The 22,390-nt window shown below is 33.2% G+C and overlaps 2 protein-coding genes across 2 annotated transcripts in view; one reads left to right on the top strand and one right to left on the bottom strand.

Annotated features, from left to right (window-relative positions):
* LOC142353344 (uncharacterized) overlaps positions 1–10,861 on the bottom strand; it is a 12,113-nt gene extending 1,252 nt beyond the window's left edge. The window contains exons 1-4 of the mRNA XM_075405577.1: positions 10,762–10,861; positions 8,141–8,281; positions 5,637–5,855; positions 3,270–3,462 (exon numbers count right to left, since the gene is read on the bottom strand). Of these exons, the coding sequence (XP_075261692.1) occupies positions 3,270–3,462; positions 5,637–5,855; positions 8,141–8,281; positions 10,762–10,828 (620 nt within the window). The 5' untranslated portion in view covers positions 10,829–10,861. The remainder of the gene's footprint in view (positions 1–3,269; positions 3,463–5,636; positions 5,856–8,140; positions 8,282–10,761) is intronic.
* Positions 1–22,390, top strand: part of LOC142353476 (bis(5'-nucleosyl)-tetraphosphatase [asymmetrical]-like) — an 81,548-nt gene that overhangs the window by 12,845 nt on the left and 46,313 nt on the right. The window lies entirely within an intron of this gene.

The raw sequence follows: 22,390 nt of genomic DNA, 5'->3' as shown, positions 1-22,390 counted from the left end.
ATTTTGCGTTGAAATTTCGCGTAGATCTTACATTTTTAGCGTTGAATTTTAGCGTAGATCTTACATAAAATCAACGCTATCAACGCCAACCTTACATATTTTGCGTTGTATTTTTGCGTAAGTCTTACACATTTAGCGTTGAATTTAGCGTAGATCTTACATAAAACCAACGCTTTCAACGCCAATCTTATATATTTTTCGTTGAATTTTAGCGTAGATCTTAAATATTTAGCGTTGGATTTAGCCTAGATCTTAAATAAATTCAACGCATTCAACGCCAATCTTACATACTTTGCGTTGAAATTTCGCGTAGATCTTACACATTTAATTTTGAATTTTAGCGGAGATTTTACATAAATTCAACGCATTCAACTTCTATAGTGCAAAATCCAATTCAGACACTTTTACGATTTCAAATTTTTGAAGTTTTTTTTTCATTAAATAAATTTTTTTACTCTTTCGACCCCCTTTACTGCACAGGTGAGAAAAGTGAAGCCATTAAAAAATCACATTTTAGTGCTCTTTTATAGTGCAAAATCTATTTCGGACCATTTTACGATTTCAAATCTTTCAAGTTTTTTTCAAAAAATTAATTTTTTTTACTGTTTTGACCCCCTACACTGCACAAATGAGCAAAATGAAGTCAGCAAAGAATAGCCTTTGAGTGCTCTCTTACGGTGCAAAAATCATTCCAGACCATTTTAGGAACACAATTTTTTTTTTCAAAACTTGAAAAAAAATAAAATTTTCCCCAGTACGCATCACATGGTAAATGCGTTGAATACGTTGAATTTATGTAAGATCTCGGCTAAATTCAACGCAAAACGTGTAAGATCTACGCTAAATTGAGTGCCAAATATATAAGATCAATGCTCCTTTCAACGAAAAGTTTGTAAGATCTACGCTAAATTCAACGAAATATATGTAAGTTCTAGGATAAATTCAACGCAAAATATGTAAGATCTACGCTAAAATTAACGCAAAATATGTAAGATCTACGCTAAATTCAACGCAAAATATGTAAGATCAACGTTTTATGAGGATTGCGACTCTTAAGGAAACCAAGGTACTGTGGCACAATGGTAGAAGAGATGACAAGCAAGCAGGAGGTCAGTAGTTCGAGTCCCATACGCAATTGAAGGTCAATGGTTCAGGTGAACGCTTTGATTTTTTGTAAGATCAACGCTAAATTCAACGCAAAAATATGTAAGATCTACGCTAAATTCATCGCTAATGATGTAAGTTCTACGCTAAATTCTACGCTAAATATGTAAGACCTAAGCTAAATTCAACGCTAAATATGTAAGATCAGCGGTAACTAGCGTTGACAAGTTGGAAAATTCACCGCCATTTCTTACATAATTTTGCGTTGAATGCGTTGAATTTTAGTCTTGAAATTCAACACATTCAATGCAAAATTATGTAAGAAAATTGCGGTGAATGTTTGAACTTGTCAACGCCAGTTGCCGCTGATCTTACATAATTTTGGCCAAATTCATCGGTCCGGGAAATGACTCTCACACATGACTAAATTCTATCAGAATAAAATCAGCTCAACCTTTAAATCAGAAACTAACTCTAACAGAATAATTTTTTGATTAGACAATGCAGTAATTTGAAAATCAGTGCGTTTGCTCACTGCTGCAAAATTGTTAGGCGGTTAGCACAATTTGATAAGACAAAAAAGCTAAAAGCTGAGAGCTATAATTTGTGTACTATAAATTACTGACCCGGACTGAGACTGGATGGTTAAATGTGCAAGAATTTGCAACTATTTTGCAAATTATGGCTAGCTTTTATGAATTTGCAAATAGAGTGGTTAACTTGTAAGAACTTGCTAACTGAATGGCTAAATTTATAAGTTTCTTGCGAGTTTGGTCCATTCAAACTCAACTCTAATTTGTTAATTCAATTTAACATTCTATCGTTTCTTGTAGAAATCGCAAGATAATTACAAGTTAGCCATTTGGCTTGCAGGTTCTTACAATTTAAACACTGAACATCCAATTTCTTGCAAGTTAAAGATCTTATGCAAAAAAAGTCAATTCTTACAAGATAACCATCTTTTGCAAGAAACATCCAAGAAAAAACGTTTCGTACAATTTAACCATTGAACATCCAATTTCTTATAAGTTAACGATCTTATGCAAGAAACTAGTCAACTCTTGTAAGATAACCATCTTTTGCAAGAATCATGCAAATTCTTACTACCCAGGCTGAGGTCCCAGACCCAAAGTGGATATGCCCTTCGTGCGTTCATTTCGGTCTGGACATATCTGGTTTCGGTCTGGGACCTCATCCTGGGTAGTAAACTAGCCAGTCTTGACCCGGGTACTTCAGTAGTGCCTTATCGGTCTGTTAAATTGCTTTTCCGGGCAATACTCGCATGCTGTTTGATTTCAAAACATTGTATTAGCAGCTTTTTGTCCAGGTTAGTTCTTTTGCTTCATTCTTTATCTCGAGTAAATTTTCAACTTTTTTCTATCACTGGGTAATTTTTAAAATTTCTTTTTGCAAATACTTTTTATATATGTAAATTTATGAATTTTTTGCGAAGTGCACGGTGACCAAAAATAATCTCCCAAAGAGTAGATTGATTTTCTATATTTATTCAGTAGTTATCGATATGAAAAGCCTATTTTCCTCAACAATTTATTTAACAATAGTTAAGAAAAATATCTTACGAAAAGAAAAATATTTTACGAAAAACATAACCTGAAAGCTGTTAAAAATTTAGATAAAGTTTAATTTGGTGAGAACAGTTTTCAATTGCTTTCTGAAACCTAATTGCATATTTCTGTGTCTATCCGGATGATGTGTAAAACTGCCATTTGAATCCCTTGGCTTAGCCGGTTAGGCATGTTTAAACGGAAAAAGTGACTTTTATGAATGTTTTTTTATTTTGAGACCCAACAACTTCGTACTGAAGTAATAAGTAATCAGAAACGCATGGTTCTGAAAAGAAAAGGATGAAAATGAATGCAATTGAAATGACCACCAGCCAGAAAATTTTCATTATCTCATGAATAGAAGATGCTTCAAAAGCTTTGTTTTGGTGTACGAAAGGAAAAGAAAGATGAAATTCGAAATATCTACAATAATCGATTTTTTCGTCGAATTCTTCTAACAATTTTTACAACAATAAGACTTCCTATTAATTTCTAATGGCAAGAGATAACAGTTTCTCTTCTATGCAATGTTCCTAAAAATCGATCTTAGGGTCGGAATAAAAACAAGTATGTAAATCGTTATCGGCTTTTTTCCTTATAGCAATGTAGAGAACTATCTTTTGATAAGGTAGTTCCACGATTCTCTGCTTGATTTCGCCTCGATGAAAGTTTTTCCCAATATGAACGTCCGTTTCACTGACACCATTGATCCTGACAAAACCATTCACATCGGCATCGGCATATCTATGGTTTGAAGTTTTTACTGTGATGTTGTATATGGCTGTTTTAGGATCTAAACAACAAAAAAAAAACACTATCAAATACATCAACGTACCAACGGAAAAAGCTTCAACTTTTTTTAGATTTTTTGGTTAAGTCTTTCGGATAATTTTTAGGTAAATTTTTTGGATGTTTTTGGTGAATTTTTTTGGATAAAATTTAGTGACGCATAAAAAGGAAACATTACTCAAAAATCTAGCTAAGATAATTACGCGAAAATGACTCTGAATGAATTGGTTTTATAGATCAACAGTTTTTGTTGGAAAATACAATATGTTATCGCTATATTTTCTCCGCAAAATATAAATATTAGGATTTACCTCTTTTTCTAAGTTGTGAAGTTAAATCTGTACCTTGCTAAGTTTAAAATCACCAGTTCAAATTAACTGAGTGGTTTCTTAGTCTAAAAACGCTTAGAAACCGGACTGGTAATTTATTATTTTGTACAACGATAACTGAAATTCTCTTGGAACGATACTTTTTACTCCAACACAGGTTGAAAAAATCTAGTTTCTACATTGCTTGAAATTGAAGGTTTGACTACGCTTTTTGATTGAGAGGTAAAATACAGCATTAAACTACCGCAAAAAAAATTACACACAAAGAAGAGTGACGATGCGTACTATTCGTCCAATTACCATCTACTGAGCAACCTCATGGAAAAAAGTATCGATATTGTGAAAAAAGTATCGTTGCAAGACAACTTCCATTACCATTTCTTTTAAAATAGATAAATATTTGCCCGTTTTCTAAGCGCTTTTCGACTACGTCAACAAATCTGGAATAAAAACTTTTATGCTTTGAAAAATTGTTTTCAAAATGCATTCCCAACAGGACATTAAACGTATTTGAAATGGGAACATAATTATCTGTTCAAAAGTGTAAAATATTTGATTTCAAGTTGATAAAATTTGCTTTCAAAATGTCAGGCTCAATGCCAATATACTTTTTCCATTAAAATGGAGAAGGACATTGGAACTCCCCCCCCCCCAAATTCTTTTCTTCATAATAATCTCGAGATTAGAACTATCACAGTTAACTGGCAGCAAATTGATTCTCACTTTCATTAAAAAAGGTTTGCATTACAGTTTTGAACAACCATTGAATCCTATTTAAATAATCTAATTAAAAGATCACACTTTTGCTGATAATTATATTCGGTCTAATTTTTCTTATTGTCATAAAAGTAAAATAGTTTTTTTTATAAATTCTCGGCACATGGAAATTCTGGGCTTCGAAAACTGTTCTTGCGTAGTGAGCTTAGTCTAATTATTTTTGTGAAGAGCATAATGTTTGTGAAGAGATTTTTTCCTTGGTTCTGGAAACTGATATGGCGGCAAAACTAATTTTCTAGTTGGTGTTGTGCCTCTAATAACCCGTTATTACACTTTTAGCTAATTTAACTTCTATCAGGCAGTTTGTACAGTTTTCATACAGGTTTCTAATTTACTAATTATTGAAATTTTTTCTAAATTTCCTAAAAAACTGTCTTTATTTCATAATTGAGCCAATAAGTTTTTCATTGAAGTCAGATCTAGACTATATGTAAGCTAATTAAGTACCTTTCACTCTTTTCTTGGAAAAATTAGCGGTAATCTTTGATTTATACAAAGGAGCATTATCTTGTTTTTAAATGAGGCAATAGTCTTTCATAGTTGTTCAAAACTTCCCAATAACCGACAGTGTTTAGCTTATTTGGACACTTAGCAAGCAGTTTTCTTTCATCTAATTTTGTTGAACCACAAAGCATAAGTTATCAAACACGTTTTTTTGCATATTTTTAAAAATAAATTTGAAAAAAAATTAATTTTTTTGTTGCTTTTTTTAAAATAAATATGACAGAGGCGCACTCTAGTTTCATCAGCAAAAACCGACATGCTGCCAGAAAAAGAAAGGTTTCTTGAGCATATTGTTGCATCATTTCGAACAAAAAAACTCTGCTTTTTTCTTCTAACTAACTTTTATTGCATCATTTTTTTAAAAAAATCCATATTTTATTAGATTTTGTCAAACTGCGCCTAAAATTTATATCTTTTCATACCACTTTTCGATCGAGCAGGGTTTTTTTCATAAATTTTCAATCAATTCCAAACGAGGTCTGAAACTGGGGTTAATGGTCAGCGTCAATTTTTCTGGGCTTGTAATTAACGCATAACCTGACGCCCGAAATCGAAAAACTGCAACTACCTATTTGAACAGATCTCATCCATTTTATAGCCAGTTCTTTCGAACATCGAGACGCTTTCATTAGAACAAAATAGGTTGACCCGGGTTCCACAGGACCCAGTTCGAAATTTTGGATCATTCCAAATTCGTCAGCACAATCTTCTCCAGAAGCACAAGTCTTGTTGAAGATTTTTCCGAGGAAGGCCTTGGGATTTAGCGCTTTGGGTTTATCAAAACGAACTAAAAATGAAACAAATTCTAGTGTAGCAACAGTTTATTTTTTAAGTATAGGTTAGGTGACATTTTAAAATGGCGAACATTACACCGCAGAGGTATACCCCAAAATTTTCGCCTTAGTAAAATTGTCTCGAGAAATAGATGCATAAAATGAACGAAATTATGGAGACATCCTTTGTATCTTACTTTTCGCAAAAAAGTTCCGCCAATTTTGCGAAATAAAAGAACATTCGGATCGAAAAGTAGGTTATAAGTCTTGTAGCATGTTTCCGCTCAATTTAGGTATCTATTATTCGCATCAAAAGTATCTTTAATCCACAATTAAGCCTAATTAAATGCGCGAATTTTGAGCATGCAATAAGCACTTTAATAAAAATTTAATTGAAGCTTTCAATGCTTTAAATACATGCAACAACAAAAACTAATTTTTTCCGAAAAATCTCTTGCACATCAAAGGCTTTTTATATCAATGTGGGACTGGCCGATTTTGATGAGTAGTAAAAAATAGTACTAATAGGTAGTAGAAGTAGTAATCAAGTGCTATAAGTAGTAATAAAGTAGTAATAAAGTACTACTAGTAGTAATAAGTTAGGCTTAATTAAATAAGTAGCAATTAAGTTAGGTTTAATTGCCGATTATATGCAAAATTGAGCTACATTGCGTGCGAAAAATTGATACGTAAATGGAGCAGATGCGTGATACAAGCCGTGCGAAAAAAAGTTTTGAAAAATTGTTCTTGTATTTCGCCGCGAAGATTAGAATACTTTCGCGAACACGGGTTGCTAATTTCCCTTCCATTTTGCCAATTTCTGCCAAAGTAGCTATTTTCCGCAATGTTATTCCATTTTCAATGTATTAACATAGTAAAAACAAACACGAGATACACGCATCGGGCATATCTGCCCGTGACGATTTGGGTATACCTCTGCGGTGTAATGAATGTCTATAATGCCAGAAATCAAAATGCCAGAAGTTCCTGCTTAGCCAGAAGTTGACTTCCGTTGATTTTCGTCGTTTTTAAACGTGCTCGTATCGTGTTTTTATTTTGGTTACGGTTACGTGACTCTGCAGAAGTCACTTCAAAATTCTGAGTTACAGTGCTGTCATCAATTTTGGTTTCATGTTCCATCAGTTTTGTATATGCGTCAAAATTGAAACAACTGCTCACCAAACTACAAAAATATTTGAGTCAAAAACTACCAAAATATTTGAGCCGTATACATCGCATGATTGTTTATTTGACGGGGAAAAAATCTAGGAAAAAAAGTTGCGTGGACTTTGTGCTATAAAACGGTTACGGGTTCTGAAAACACCGGAAAGGGACGAGACAGGCCCTGGATATTATCAGACAATAAAAAATTCCGTTATTCCCCTCAAATAGAAATTCCTTTATTAAGCTCAATAAGAAATTTAACTGTTCTCATCAACTTATGTATGTAGGCCTGTCGTGGTGAGACTTTAATTTTTCTTGATTGGAATTCAATTGTTGGTTTGTTTGTTTGTTTTTTGTTTGTTTTTTTTTAATCAAACTTGTCTGTAATAGTCATTTTTTTTATTTTATTTTCTGCTTTCATTATGCTAGTAAATTTCAAAGTCGCTGTTAGCTCTGTGAAGTCTTTTCAAAAGTAAATTTCATGAAAAGACTGAAAATTGTCCGGAGTTTTTGACAGTCCGAGGTTAGCAGAAGAAAGAGCAACTCATTGCTCTGACTGGTCTCTGTTGATCAAAAGTCTGGCCGTATTTACTCAAAAAGCGCACAACTCAAACCAACCTTCCAGATATTCTTTAAACTGATCAAATTATTGGTATGTTCCATTTTGAATGTAAAAATCGTCGTATTTATCCTGCACAAAAATATCAAATTTTGTTTAATGTGGTCAACAGTTGAGATTAATTTTGACTCCCAGTAGCTTTAACTGTAATTTGAGAAAATTCTTTTAAAGAGATGATGAAATTTTTCATAGCTCATTAAAAAACATCGTTGAACGAAATTGAAATTTCGTTAAAATTTTTTTTGACGATTAGTTTTGACATAGTTAGCTCATTGCTTCACTTTCACTGTGTTATGACTGATTTATGGCATGAATATAAACGTCTTCTTTGGATTGTTAAGGAAAGGGATATATTCCGTTCGTCCCCTCAACCCCCCCCCCCCCCTCCAGCCTGGTGTCTTTAATATTTGATAATTGCAACCCGCCAGCGCAAACGTACTGAAAGGCGAAACGAAATGGGGAGAGGGTGAGGGAAATCAGTAACTGTAAAAGTTTCAGGAAAAGTTTGAAGCTCACGTGGTACATAATTGAGGGCCCTGAAAACCACGAAAGTGAATTTTTTGCAGGAGTCACTGGTTATCAATGTGTCCACGTACAAGGTATCTTCGGCAACTTTCAGTCTATAAGTGTCCTGCCCTTCAATGGGGGAGGCTAACCCTAAAACAAACAAGGAAAGATAAAACCGATCTGTAATAAAACCTCGTATCAAATCAATTCTAAGGAATATAAGAAGACGTGCAAATGTTGAGAAAAATCCCGGCTTGAAATTTCATTGATTTCATACAAGGATCATACAAGATTTCATGCCGTCCATATTTGATTTATCAGTACTATACTGCTATGTAAAAACCGGAACCATATATGGTATATGGCCATTGCATGTTCGCCAAGAAATCATATATAATCCTTGTATTTTACCAAGAATGAAAAAATATATGATCATATTTTGATTTACAGGAATAAGTTTCTATCATCAAAGCATAACTTGTATGATCCTCTGGTATCATTTTGTGATCCACAAAAAGACCCTGAAACCCAATACTTAGTGCAGAATTGGTTGCTAAATATAAAAGTATCTCTATCCATATGGTTGACGTTTAATAAATATTATCTGAAGCCAGTTAATGCCGATGAACACTCAATAATTAGAAACCTGGCCAAAAATTTTGCATATAACTTCAAAATCCTTCTCTGAAAAAGTAAACAATCATAATAAGTTACTTTATTAGCTCACCAAGATAGTCAAAAGTAGATTCACATGCGATATATTGAAATTAAATGGTCTCGGAATATGGAATGCGATAAATTGTGGATCCAGTAGGTGTAATATGTGCGATTTGATTACGGAGAAGTTCTTTCAATTTCTACCGAAAATGAAGATTATACTTTTTTTTAGTTTTCAGTTCTTTGTTTGATTTCTGTAAGATTTTTTGGTGATATATATTTTTCATATGAATGCTAAGAAATAATAAATATCATGTATGACCAGCATAAAATCAAAGAAATTTTAGAACCTGGAGTAGAACTCAACTTTCAAAACAAAAAATTTCCTTCTCTTCCCCTTTTCTCTATTTATGTTGTTTTGTGATAACTAAATCTGAATATGCGTAATGCTTTCGTCACTTGAGATCTCATTTAATGTTAGTTGTTCAGAAGATCTTTTTTCAGCGTTTATTTTGTTTATTTAATCTATTTAGTTAATAAATTTTGTCGAAGCTGTAAATGGTAAAGTTAAGTTTATCTTAAGTGTTACGGTAAAATTGAGACCTAATTACTGTAAATCTGAAGCATGTTACAAAAAATCATCTTGATTGTTAAGCTAAAAACTCAGGTTATTTCAAAGTAAACTCCGGTAGAGTTCAATCTTTTCGTTATGGCAGTGCCATTTATGTGGTTAATATTATCATTAACTTTTTCCAAATACAGATCTAACAGTAAAATTAATTGTTCTACGAGCTACATTTAAATCGGTTACAATTATATAGTTTGGGTATAATCAAGACCTGCCAGGGGATTTTTCCTGAAACAAAATTGATTAAGTACGTCAGTAATTAACCTCAAATTATCAAATTAGAAAACAACTATTCCAATAAAAGATACAATCAGTTTAATTTCTTGATAGTTATAAACCTTTTTCATTAAATGAGATCAACAATTATGTTGTTATAAAAAAACATAACCATTTCTAAGAGTTGCGACCTAGACTTCTTACATTAATTGTTCTCCAGGTGTATTTTTTTATATATTTTCTTTTCCAAATGAATTGTTTACATAAATAACAAAGTTTTATTGCTACTGTAAAAAAATACATATGAGTAACAGAGTTTCCTTTCTAGTTTTCTGTGTTTTGATTCAAAAGCTTTAGCTAATACATTCTATTACTTTTGGTATATTTTCTGGCAACCCAATGGCATCTTAGCGTAATCTCAAATAAATCAAAATCTTTGTTGTTGAAAATAAGAGAAACCTGACAAAAAATGAACTTGACCATTTGCTTTGTCATATCTTTGATACCAGCGCCTCTAATTTCATATCATTACAAAATTTTTTTGGCCGGAGGATGATGAATAGACGATATTATTTGCAAAAGTTCGTTTCGAGATTTTTTTTTCAAAATAATTTTGCAACTCTAGTTCCCCAGTTTGTTGAAAAAAAAGGCAAAGTTACGAACAATGCTGGTCACCTTTCTCATTGAGTAGATGCATAACTATGTTCTTTTTCACAGGAATACTCCTATTTGATTAACAAAACTTTTTGACTTTTGTTTTTCTTTGAGGATTGAAACCTTATTTTCGAGCACACAATACTACTTTAATTTGCCCTACAGCTTTCCAAAAAATATTAAAAGCATAAATTAGTGCATTGCAACGGTTTATCATTATGTTAAACCAAAAATCCAGTTCTTTTCCAAACTTTCTATGTTTGAGATTCCATTTACAAAATTCAATGAATTAAGACTTACAGAATGAAAATTCGAACGTAGAAATTTTTGATATTTATATATATATATATATATATATATATATATATCAAAAGAATGTTATATACAAATACATGTATTCAGACACAAAAACCAGCAAAACCATCCCTAAAGAGACCAATTTAATTTTTCTTGATGGTTTGATAGTTTGACATACCAGAGACCTGTTCGGCGAAGAAACTACAATAGCAGATAGCTAGAATTGACGCCAAGACTCTGCTCATTTTAATTTTTTTATCTAAGTTTGAGTTACTTCTTTCTGTTTGTTTTGAAAGAAAAGTGATAGTTCAAAATATTGTCTTATGATAATAATTGTTGTTTGTTCAAAAGTAGGTTGAAACCTATAAATATTTACGTCTCAATCAAAATTGGCTGCTTTAGTTATAGGGTAATAAATAACTGACATATTATGAATACCTAATGTTATTATCGATTTAGATATTAATAGCAAGCGGCTTTTGTGCGATCAAAGGCCAAAATTAAAACTAAGAATCTGTGCAGCACAGAAAAATTTATATATTTTTATCTAACATATTGTCTTTTATTATTCGGTAACTCTGCAAATTTAATTACACAAAATATTTTCACTTGTTTGACTCATTTTTGCCTTGAAAAAGGTTTCAGCCGTTAAACTTTCAATCATTTTATGACCCTCATAGCCCATTAGTCATATCGCAGTAATAAAACGTATTATAGCAGTAAACTTTCAACTTTGAACTAGTTCACGTTGTCATACAAAACCATTCGCCGGTTAGAGCATAGAATGACCTTGAATTTGTTTTCTGAACTTGATATGGAGCAACCCTGGTCGAGGTTTCAGGGTGAAATTTTGTAAGAAATACGGTTAATTTTTGTATGAAATACGGTGATTGCGGTGAATGCGGTGAAAAACAATTTTCACCGCATTTCTTACAAAAACTCGGCGCAAAAGTCACCGCATTTCTTACAAAAGTCACAGCATCGAATTTTGTGGCAAAATAATGTAAGAAATGCGGTGAATTAAAATAAGTCACGGAATTTCACCGCATTTCTTACAAAAATTCACCGCATTTCTTACAAAAATTCACTGCATTTGCTTTCCAACGTTTACTGAATCTGATTTAAATTCACAAGAAATATCAACGAATTAAGTGACAGTGGGCGCAGTGGAATAAAAAGTTGAAGGCATGCAGGAGGTAAGAGGTTCAAACTCGTGTACGGAAGTTTCTATTTTGTAAGAATAATGAGAAGGCGTTGAAAATAAATAATTAACCGCGACTCACAGCATTCACCGCAAAAAGATGTAAGAATTATGCGGTGAAAATTATATTTTTTCACTGCATTTCTTACGAAAATGCACCGCCAAACCTCGACCCGGGATATATCTTGCATGATAAGCGATCACAATAAGTAGAAAGGACTTGAAGCAGGTCAGTCTTGGAAAAACCGCAGAACTCTAATAAATTTTTTTTACAGATTCTGGCCTAACATATTTGTTAAAATTTTCGAAAAAAGGAATACAGTTATTCACACTAGCAACTAATTTGAAATTCTCAACTTTTTTCCAGCGTTTCTTATCTTCTTACCCAGTTTATGATCAGTTTCTTCTCAATTATCTCAAAACAGAACGACCACCGTAAAAAATTTTTTCCTTAAGAAATGGATCTATTCTGTTTTTCCCCTACGCTCAATGTTTTATGCCCCACAATTACAATTTATGCATAATTATATAGCGAGATAGTTTGTAAAATATAGCACGTACGGGGGATCAGAAAAAATTCTGGGTCTGCTTTATTGTATAGATTGATGAACAAAAAAAAATAAACTTTTGTGAGCAGCGTACGCACCAATGCGCCATTTGTTCCTTCAAAAAACTTACTGTATAAAATTTTGACAGTTTACGAGAGCAAATCGCAAAAAAAACTACCTTTTTTTCAGTCTTTTTTCCTCTAAAAATTATTTTGGTTTGAAAAAATGAAGAAAGCTATAATACAATGGTATTTACTGCAGAGGGTGCAGAAAAAATGTGTCTGGCAAACTTTAAATCATACTGTTTCTAAAATCTAAATACAGCTTGAAACTGACAGGGCAAACTATTTATTTTTCGAAAAACCAATTTACAATGGTTTATATTTGAAATTATTTGAATAATATTTGGAAAAATTCGAAAGTATTTGGAAATTATTTGAAAAAATTTTGTCGAGCTGTTTGAGCACTCCAAAAATAAAGATATTCAGAAATACATAGCAGCAGTCTACCGTTTCGAAGTTGTTATAAACCTCCTAGTTGATCTACCTGTTTTGTATACAGATACAGCTGTCATCTCGAAGTTCCGTTTAACCTCCCTCAATGACAGTTCCACCAATGGGAGGACAACTTTTCAAAATTAATGTGTCAATACCTTGGTTTCTTAGCAACTACCATCTTAATCTCAATGACATTTGCAATTTCGTGAAAGGTGAATCGGAATTTCTGGACGGCTTCACTTTTCACCCGAAAAGATATCAAAGATATATTTTTAATATTTCTCTACTAACAAAAAGCGCTCATATTTAACAACATGAGGTACAATTTAAAATGATAGTTTGAATTTGAATCTTTCTCCTCCCTCTCAGCCAAACTCAAATCATTTGAGAACGCAAGCAATCAAAAAATTGAATATTTAGAATGATTAGATTGATCGCAAGTCAGACATTGATAGGTTTACTGGAGGCTTTTAAAGAGAAAATTTCTGTATTTTTTTCCAACCTAATGGGCGCGATGCAATAGTTCTTTCTACGCTTTGCTAAGAATCTCCTAGCTTTATCGCTTTTATCCGATGAGATCAAAAAGGGAAGCTGAACAATGTTTTCCTGGGTATATATCTTTCCAAAGGAGTTACTAAGCATTTGAAAATCTATCTGATCATGGAAACTTTAAAACCAAGGAATTCAAAGTGCATCTGTTGTATCTAGCCTCAATAGTTTCATCCGTGTCATGCACCACAACAAGAAAATTAGCGGCATCGAAACGACGATCAAGTTTGTTTTTTCTCTGCGGCAACTTTAAGAAGATAAGCGAGAAGCTAACTGTATATAATCGTGTTTAAATGTGCCAATATGCAGCACGAGCAAAAAAAAATCAAAAAAAGGTGTCCTACAAATTAATAATCTATACTGAATTGTGTTAATGCTTGTATTCCGGTGGTTTCGCGGTGCGAAATCGCTTATAAATCTGTTCTTTAGAATTATTCAGTTTTGAGGCAATTTTTAGTTGATATACAAAAATATGGTATACGGCTAATCTTGTTTCTGGATGTTGAATTACTCTGGACTCATGTGCTGGTTCGTTTTTTCTGCGTTTGACTGCATCTTGGGTAAGGCTGTCACGTCTCTGTTCAAATTCTGTCGTTCGTGAGCCATCCTCGTAGCGATCTTTGAGTACCTTTAACCCACCGAACGAATTCTAGATCTGTATATTTACATAAAAGCGGCTCATATGTTAAATTATTTGGATTTATTTCTGTGGTTATTACACTAAAAGGAGTAATTGCTTTACGTCCAAAATGATCTTCCAATGGTGAAAAATTGTTTGTATTTTGACGACATATTTGTTGCTGGTAAATTATCTAATTTATTGAAGCCGTTGGATTAAGTTGATTTCGCGCCGCAGTTTTAGTACATGCTAAGCGGCTTTTAATCTTTTGTATCAGCTGTTTCACTAGTTCAATTGCTCTGTGATAGTAAATTGGAGCTTCGATGAGCTTAATGACATCTTGATTAGGAAACCATTTGATTTGCTGACTGATTTGACATTTAGTTTGGTATGGTCTAATTGAGCGTGTTATGCCATGTATTAGTGCTTAATTTGAGGGAACTTTGAACCATTTTGCTCCTTTGTTCTATCGACTACTTCAGCTGACAGAAAACTTGAAAAACGATCAATACATGCAAGGAAGTGTACTTCGTGTCTTTTTCATTGTATATAGGACCCACAAAAAATTGTGTGAAGCTGTTTATTAATATCTTCACATAATTTTTGTGCTGCCCACATAGTATAAAGAAATATAGATTTCACTTTTGTACCAATTTTGGTGCAGTGGTCGCATTTTATTTTGATAGCAGATTGCAGTGCATGTATGACCACCATGCATGAGTTGCCATGTCTGTCAGATCCGAGTTTCCCGGATGATTTTCATAATGGCCTCAATGTATGCGTCCGTTTGGGAAAATTGGGAATTGCAATTTTGTCGTCCACGAATAGGCAACTGTTCTTTAACTGGAGGTCTTTTGAATGGCTGTGGATGTTAGATGAGATTTTCTTGCATTTCTCTTTGTTGTTTGTGTTTTTGCAATGGTTTACTTCCTTTAAAATTGCATCCGTTGAAGTCAAACTACCCATTTGAGTACTAGAGTCCTTGTAAAAAACTTCTGCTAATGTGGGGGCTTTTGTCATATTCCTGGTATCTATTCCCAGTGTGGAGGGTGTAGTAGTTGGTGGGGAGAATTCAACGGTCCGGCCTCGTCAGTAAGCCTGATCTTTGATGGTGTTGCTTGTCAGACATTGAAAATGGTTTTGTCATCTGAGTTGGAAATCATTAATACTGATCGCAGTTTGTTTACAATTGTTTTAAAATTGAAGAGTGCAAAAGACAACTGAATTAAAGCTCAAGATTGGGCAGAAAGCGAATTTGAATTGTTCGTCTCGTAGACTAAAGTTGTTGAATTGAAAAGACTGGTATTTATTGGGCGAATTAATTTCTCATTATTACCCCGTTCAGAATATTTGTGTTTTCGCCACGCGAATTAGCTAGATATGTTATCTTTATAATGAAAATATTTTTGCTCATTTTATTTGCTTCCTTTTGCTCCGCAATGTCCGCATATTTGTGGGTATTTAACACTAGTTTCTTAGCGTTGCATTTGATTGCGTCCTATTTGCCTATTTGCAACTACAAAGTGCTCGTCATATGTACATATTTTAGCTGCTGCGTGTTGCTGTTTGCACGATATGTAATCTACCACACTCATTTATTGGCCAGGCAAATGATCGATTGTGATTTCAAGCGGAAGTAGTCGGTCAACCAATCGTGTGAGAGGACAATTATATGATTTATTAGCTCTGATGTCACGCATGATTAGGAGTAAGGCTGTATGATCAGTAATAAAGTTAAATAGTCTACCATATAGATAATATTTGAAATGCTTGATTGACCGAGCTACACCAAGAATTTGTAGTTAGTTTATACTAGATCAATCTTCTACAGTATTAGGTAAGTGCAGGGCGATTGCTACAGTTTCCCAGCGTTGTAAGGCAAGTGCAACAGTTCTGAGGTAGGTTGTTCAAGAGCACACCCGAGATCTTTCCTTGAAGCGTAACGCTTAAAACGTGTTTCAAAGTTTGAATTGAAGTGTTTGTTTTTATTACATTCATTATTTTTTTATAACTTGATTGATGTGCTTTCAATGTTCGTCTGTCCAATTGAAATTAGTGTTTTTCATTAATAGTGGTTGTAAAAGATTACAAAAAGTGACGAGTTTGGGATAATTTTTTCAAGATGATCAATTGAATCCCGTGAAATATCTTTAACTTTTTAGATTTGTTGGTGCACTAATAAGTTGTTTTGCAGCTGTGATAATTGTTATTAATCCATGATCTGCTGGTTTTTCGACTCAGCCAATTTATTTGAGTTATGTGAATTGGCAATTTGCCAGATTGGTGTGTAAGTCTTTATCATCTTTTTTTTGAAACAGTTTTTATCGCTAGTTGTATATGACCTTCTTTTTCCCCTCTTACGACTATTAAGTTGCCGCTAAGAAAACAGAAAGCTTTGATAGAGTCAAATTAGAGTGCAATCCAGAGACTTTTGAAATTTTGGAAAAATTTCCGTTAACCTAAAAAATTATGTTGTGAAATGGTATGCGCCTGTCATATACGAAAATACAGTGCCGAGACATATCAGCGTGTTAAGGTAAGTTCAGCCTGTAAAATCAGCGTGTATGCTAACTGTAAATCAAGCGTCGTAAAATAAGCTGTCCCTTGCAGCGTGTTTGAAATTGTTCAAATTAGTGAATCGATGTTGGGTTTCTGGTATCTGTTCTTTGAATAGAATTAATTAGAACCTGCCAATCTAGAGCTACTTTAATTGATTAATCCTTGATTACCGTGATAACGAGAAATGAAAATGAAATTTTGATTTAGACAATTTTTCAATGCCACCTTCATTTAAAAGTTTTTAGAGTTTGAATTTGAGTTTGGTTGTAATTGAATTGTTACTCTTGTCCTTTTAGACATGTAAATCTAGAGTTTCTATGAAATACTAACTTTACTGAATGATTTATTGATTTGACGACTGTATATTATAACACCCAAACTTTTTTTTGCGATTGACATATTAAGGGCATTGATGACCGATCTCAGAAATTTCAAATACTTGTGCACGTTTTTGCATAATTTTAACACCTAGCTGATTGACTGAATGTTTTCCAGGAAATGGTGTGAATCCATCAGCTACTACGGTAGTTTTTGCAAGTTGAAATTTCCATTCGTTTGACTGAAATGATTATTGAAAGTGATTTTAGTACTTATGGCTTTTTCTCTGACCCTTTAGCTTGTACAAAATTTTATATAATGAGTTTTGCGAGCGTAAGAGTATTTATGGTACATCCAATGCAAGAATCAAGGATCAAATTACATTTTTGCTGTCAATTGTAACGTTCATTCTTTAATAGTGCCATTTTGTTCATTTCATTTTTTTCAATCACTGCAGCGTTAATATTGTCAGAGGAGTCATATTGTGAGTAGCACTGCTCATTTTAATTAATGAGAATTACGTTTTCTTCCTCTGAAATTCTGTATTTTCATACTTTTCAAGAATATTTACTCAATTTGCTTGTGATGTGTTTCTGCTGGTTTTCTTTTTAACATATCTGTGCGAAGTGATTGAGTACACCACAGTGATTACACTTCTTGAGTGAAAAAGACAACTGATTTAAGGCGCAAGTTGGTGCAGCAAGCAATTTTAGTTTTTCGTTTCGTAGACGAAAGTTGTTGAATTGAGACGACTGGTATTTTTTGGGCAAATTAATTTGTCATTAATACAGTGTTCAGAATATTTGTGTTTTCGCCCCGGGAATTAGTTATATATATTATTGTGGGTAATTAAAATGATTTTGCTCATTTTTTTGCCTCATTTCGCTCCGCAAAGTCCGCATGTTTGTGGGTATATAACAGCAGTATCTTAGCGCTGCAATTGATTGTGTCTAATTTGCAAGTACGAATTGCTCGTCATATGTAGATATTTTAGCAGCTGCTTGTTGCTGTTTGCACAATATGTAATCTATTAGACCCATTAATTGGCCAGGCAAATGATCGATTGTGATTTCAAGCGGAAGTAGTCGGTCAACCAATCGTGTGATAAGACAATTAAATTATTTATTAGCTCTGCATTCTCGCATGATTGGGAGGTAGACTGTATGATCAGTAATGACGTTGAATACTCTACCATATACATAAAGTTGAAATGCTTGATAGACCAAGCTACACAAAAAAGTTATAGTTAGTTGATACTAGATCATTTTTCTACAGTATTCAAAAAGCGCGAGGCGAGTGCTACGGTTTCTCAGCGTTGATTAAAGCAAGTGCTACGGTTCGGGGGTAGGTTGTTCAAGAGCAAATCCGAGACCTTTCCTTGAAGCGTAACACTTTATACCTGTTTCTAAGTTTGGATTGAAGTGTTTATTTTTTTAAAATTCATTATTTCTTTTTTACTGGATTAAAGTGCTTTTAATGTTCTTCTGTCCATTTGAACTTAGTTTTTTTCTTTAATAGTGGTTGTAAACGATTACAAAAATGAGACAAGTTCGGGATAATTTTTTCAAGATGATGAACTGAATCCCGTGAAATAACTTTAGTTTTTTTAGATATGTTGGTGCACTAAAGAGATCTTTTGCAGCTGTGATATTTGGTAATGGTCCCTGATTGGATGTTTTTTCTACTAAGTCATTTTATTTGTGCTTTATGAAATGGCCTTTCGCCAGATTAGTTTGTAAGTTTTCATCATCTAGTTTTTTTAAACAGTTTTTTGCTAGTTGTACATGATCTTCATTTTCCTCTCCTATGACTAATAAAGTGACGTTAAGAAAACAGAAAGCATTGATAGGCTGAAATTAGAGTGCTATCCAGAGTCTTTTGAAATTTCAGAAGCATTTCCGTTAAGCCAAAAGGTCTTTTTGTGAAACGGTATGCGCCTGTATGAAATCTTAATGGCGGGCCATATCCGCGTGTAAAATAAGTTCAGCGTGTAAAATTAGCGTGCATGCTATCTGCAAATAATGCGTCGTAAAAAAAGCTGTCCCCAGCAGAGCGTTTGATAGTGTTTGTGGAATTGTTTAAATTAGTGAATCGATGTTGGGTTCCTGGTATTTGATCTTGTGAAAAAAATTATATAGAAGCTGCCAATCTAGAGCTACTTTAATTGATTAATCCTTTATTACCATGATAACAATAGGTCAAATTAAAATTTTGATCCTGTGATATGTAAATCTAGATTTTCCATGAAAATATAAATTTACTGCACGATTTGTTGAATTGACGACTCTAGTTTATAACCCCGGAGATTCTTTTGCGATTGACATTATTAGGGTATTGATGATCGATCTTAAAAATTTCAAATACTTGTGCACGGTTTTGGAATGATTTTATTACCTAGCTGATCAACTAAATGTAGTCCAAGAAATGATTTAAATTCATCAGCTACTACGGTAATATTTGCAAGTCGAGTTTTCCAATCGATTGACTGAACTGATTTTTGAAAGTGATTTCAGTACTTATGGCTTTTTCTCTGAGAATTTAGCTTGTACAAAATTATATAAATTGAGTTTTGCGAGTGTAAGATTATTTATGGTACATCGCTTGCAAGAATCTACGATCAAATTACATCAATCACTGCAGCGTTAATATTGTTAGAGGAGTCAAATTGTGAGAAGTACTCTCATTTTAATTAATGAAAATTACGTTTCATTCCTCTGAAATTCTGTATTTTCATGAAATTTTGCGTTATTTACTCAATTAGCTTGTGATGTGTTTTTGCTGGTTTTCTTTTCGACATACCCGTGCGATGTGATTGAATTTACCACAGTGGTTACACTTCTTACCTATGCTAAACTGTCTGTGGTTTGGTGTCCAGTTTTTTCCACAATTTCTGCTTTGATCATTGGGCTCGCAGTTGGAAGCGTTTCTGTTTATTGCAACGTAAATTTGAGTGAACTGCTGAAATGCGTATACGCCACTCCTATTCTTTGGTGAAACTTGTTGTTGTTGTTTTTGGTGTCTTATTTCCATGATTACTGCACTAGTTAGTGCTCTCTCTGTTTCAACTGTATCATGTAGCTATTCAAGTTGGTTTTCATCATCTAACATTTGTTTAGTTTTCTGGAGAGGAAAACATATCGATCAAAGGTGATGTTACGAGGTCAAATGAAAACAGTTTCTATCATTTCCCACAGTCTGAGCGTTGACAGATCATAGATAACATCTCCAGGAAAATTCTGCGTTACTATTCTCCATCTCACTGTGCCTAAACTGAGATGGAGACGAGATAAGCATTTTTGATTTCACAAAGCCGTTGGGCGTTCCCATAATGGATTCCTGTCTCTAAGACTTTTGGCATTGTAGTTCTATTGTAGTTTGAGCCGATTAGTCCATATTTGTCTTTTTTTCTCTTTGTTTGTCCGGTTGCATTTTTGCGAGTTGCCTCGTATTTCGGATCCGGTGAAAATTTGACTCTTGAAGGTTTTTGTTCATGTAGTTGGTCCAAAGGGATATCTTCGCGTGCCCCTATTGATAGCTTTACTTGTATTTGCCATTTCTCGCATCGAGTGGGTGGTTCTGTAGTTGTTTGTTCCTCAAATGGTTCGATTGAAAACGGGGTGTTTCCGGATTCTCGAGTTGCTGACTGAGCAATTATGTACAGATTAACGATATATACTGATGTGTGTTTTCGCTCAGTGAATTTATTTTATGTATGCATTGGGGAGTTTTTGTGGTGGAAATTGCTTATAATCTGTTTGTTAGAATTATTCAATTTAAGTTCCAGTCTTAGTTGATATTCGCTCCGCGAATACAAAATTATATTTGGCTATATATATTTGCTGATCGGTGGTTTCGCTCAATGAAACTGTTTTATGTTTGAATTTGGGTGTTTTTGAGTTGGAAATTGTTTATTGTCTGTTTGTTGAATTATTCAGTTTTAAGCCAATTTTTAGTTGGTATTCGCTCCGCGAAAACAAATATATAAATATATATATATATATATATATATATATATATATATATATAACATATTATATATGGCTATAGTGGTTCCCTTCCCTTAGCGATAAACTAATTTTTAAGTATGACTTGGAATTGTCTGATTTCCTTGCCAAATGATTGCTTTAATAAAATTTCCACTTTACAATGAATTCGAATTATTCAGAGTGAATTTAAAATGGGAAGTAGAAATTGATCAGCAATTTGACCTTTCACTAAAATATGAACAACTGATAAAAAATAAAGTTGCTTGAAGAACAGGAAGTTGGCTACATGAACAAACAGCGAATCTTATCAGCAAATAAAGAAGAAAGAGCAAATAAATAAATGGTCTCCATATCATGAAGGGGAATTATGATCAAAATGTGAAAGAGAAATTGAACTAAAATTATACTTGAAACAATTTCATTATTAGCGCCACAAATTGGAGATTTAGCAAGATTAAATGTACTAGTGTATCGCAAAAAGCAATCAACTTCCATCTTATCAATCATTTTGGATGTCAGGTTGATTGTTTTGGCTTTTTCTTCGCCAAATTTGAAAACACTACCCACACTGCTTTACGGTAAATTACAGTGTCGGTTAATAAGTTTATTTTAACGATTAAAAAACACAGTAGTCATAAAGATATACCAAAATAAGTGTTAAATATAATTTTCTGAATCTTCTTCAAAGCCTACTTTTGATATCAAGCCTACTTTTCAGCAGTCGAAAACAAAAAACCAAGAACTTTAAACATTTCAGAATAATGATTGAGATTTTATTGATGTATTGAAAACTCCGAAAAGTTTCAAAATTTTGATTTGAACTATAAATGATTTCAAGAAATCCTTGTTATCTGAACTCATTTTGTAGATTTTGATACATAGTCAATGACCATTTTCTAAAATCATTTTGTTCGTAATGAATCTGTTTTAAGTCAAATTTTTATTGTGCGCATTGTTCACATGCGCATTTTGTCATTTTAATCAATTTAGTTTTAATTGACAAATCTGTCTCTACACCTTAAAAATTTCAGCTTCATAATTGAGCTGTTTTGTGCGGCGCGTGTGATAGTGTCCGTGAAATCGTTAGAGTTAGTGAATCGATGATTGGTTTCCGATATTTGTTCTTATGAACGGAAAAATTTGAACCTTCGAATCAAGAGCTACTTTAGTTGATTAGCCCTTTATTAAGGAGATAACAATAGAAGAAATATAAATTTGATCCTAAAAACTTTTCAATGTGATTTTCATATAAGGTTCTTTCAAATTCGACTCTGAGTTTGGTTGTAAATGAATTGGTACTTTTGTTCCTTTTGATGAAAAAATGACATTTTCTTGAAAATAAAATTTTACTATATGGTGTTTTGATTTGCCGACCCTGTTTATAACACAGGAAACACTTTTGCGATTGACATTTTGAAAGGGCATTGATGATCGGTGTGAAATAAATTCTATAACTGGTGAAGTGTTTTTGCATGATTTTTGTATCTAGCTGGTCGACTAAATCTTGTCCTAGAATTGGTTTGAATCCAT

Source organism: Convolutriloba macropyga, chromosome 14, assembly GCF_964194025.1.
Source record: "Convolutriloba macropyga chromosome 14, txConMacr16.3, whole genome shotgun sequence".
NCBI classification, from domain to species: domain Eukaryota; kingdom Metazoa; phylum Xenacoelomorpha; order Acoela; family Convolutidae; genus Convolutriloba; species Convolutriloba macropyga.
Note: the sequence above shows the minus strand (reverse complement) of the source record. Positions and strands in the feature narration are given on the sequence as shown.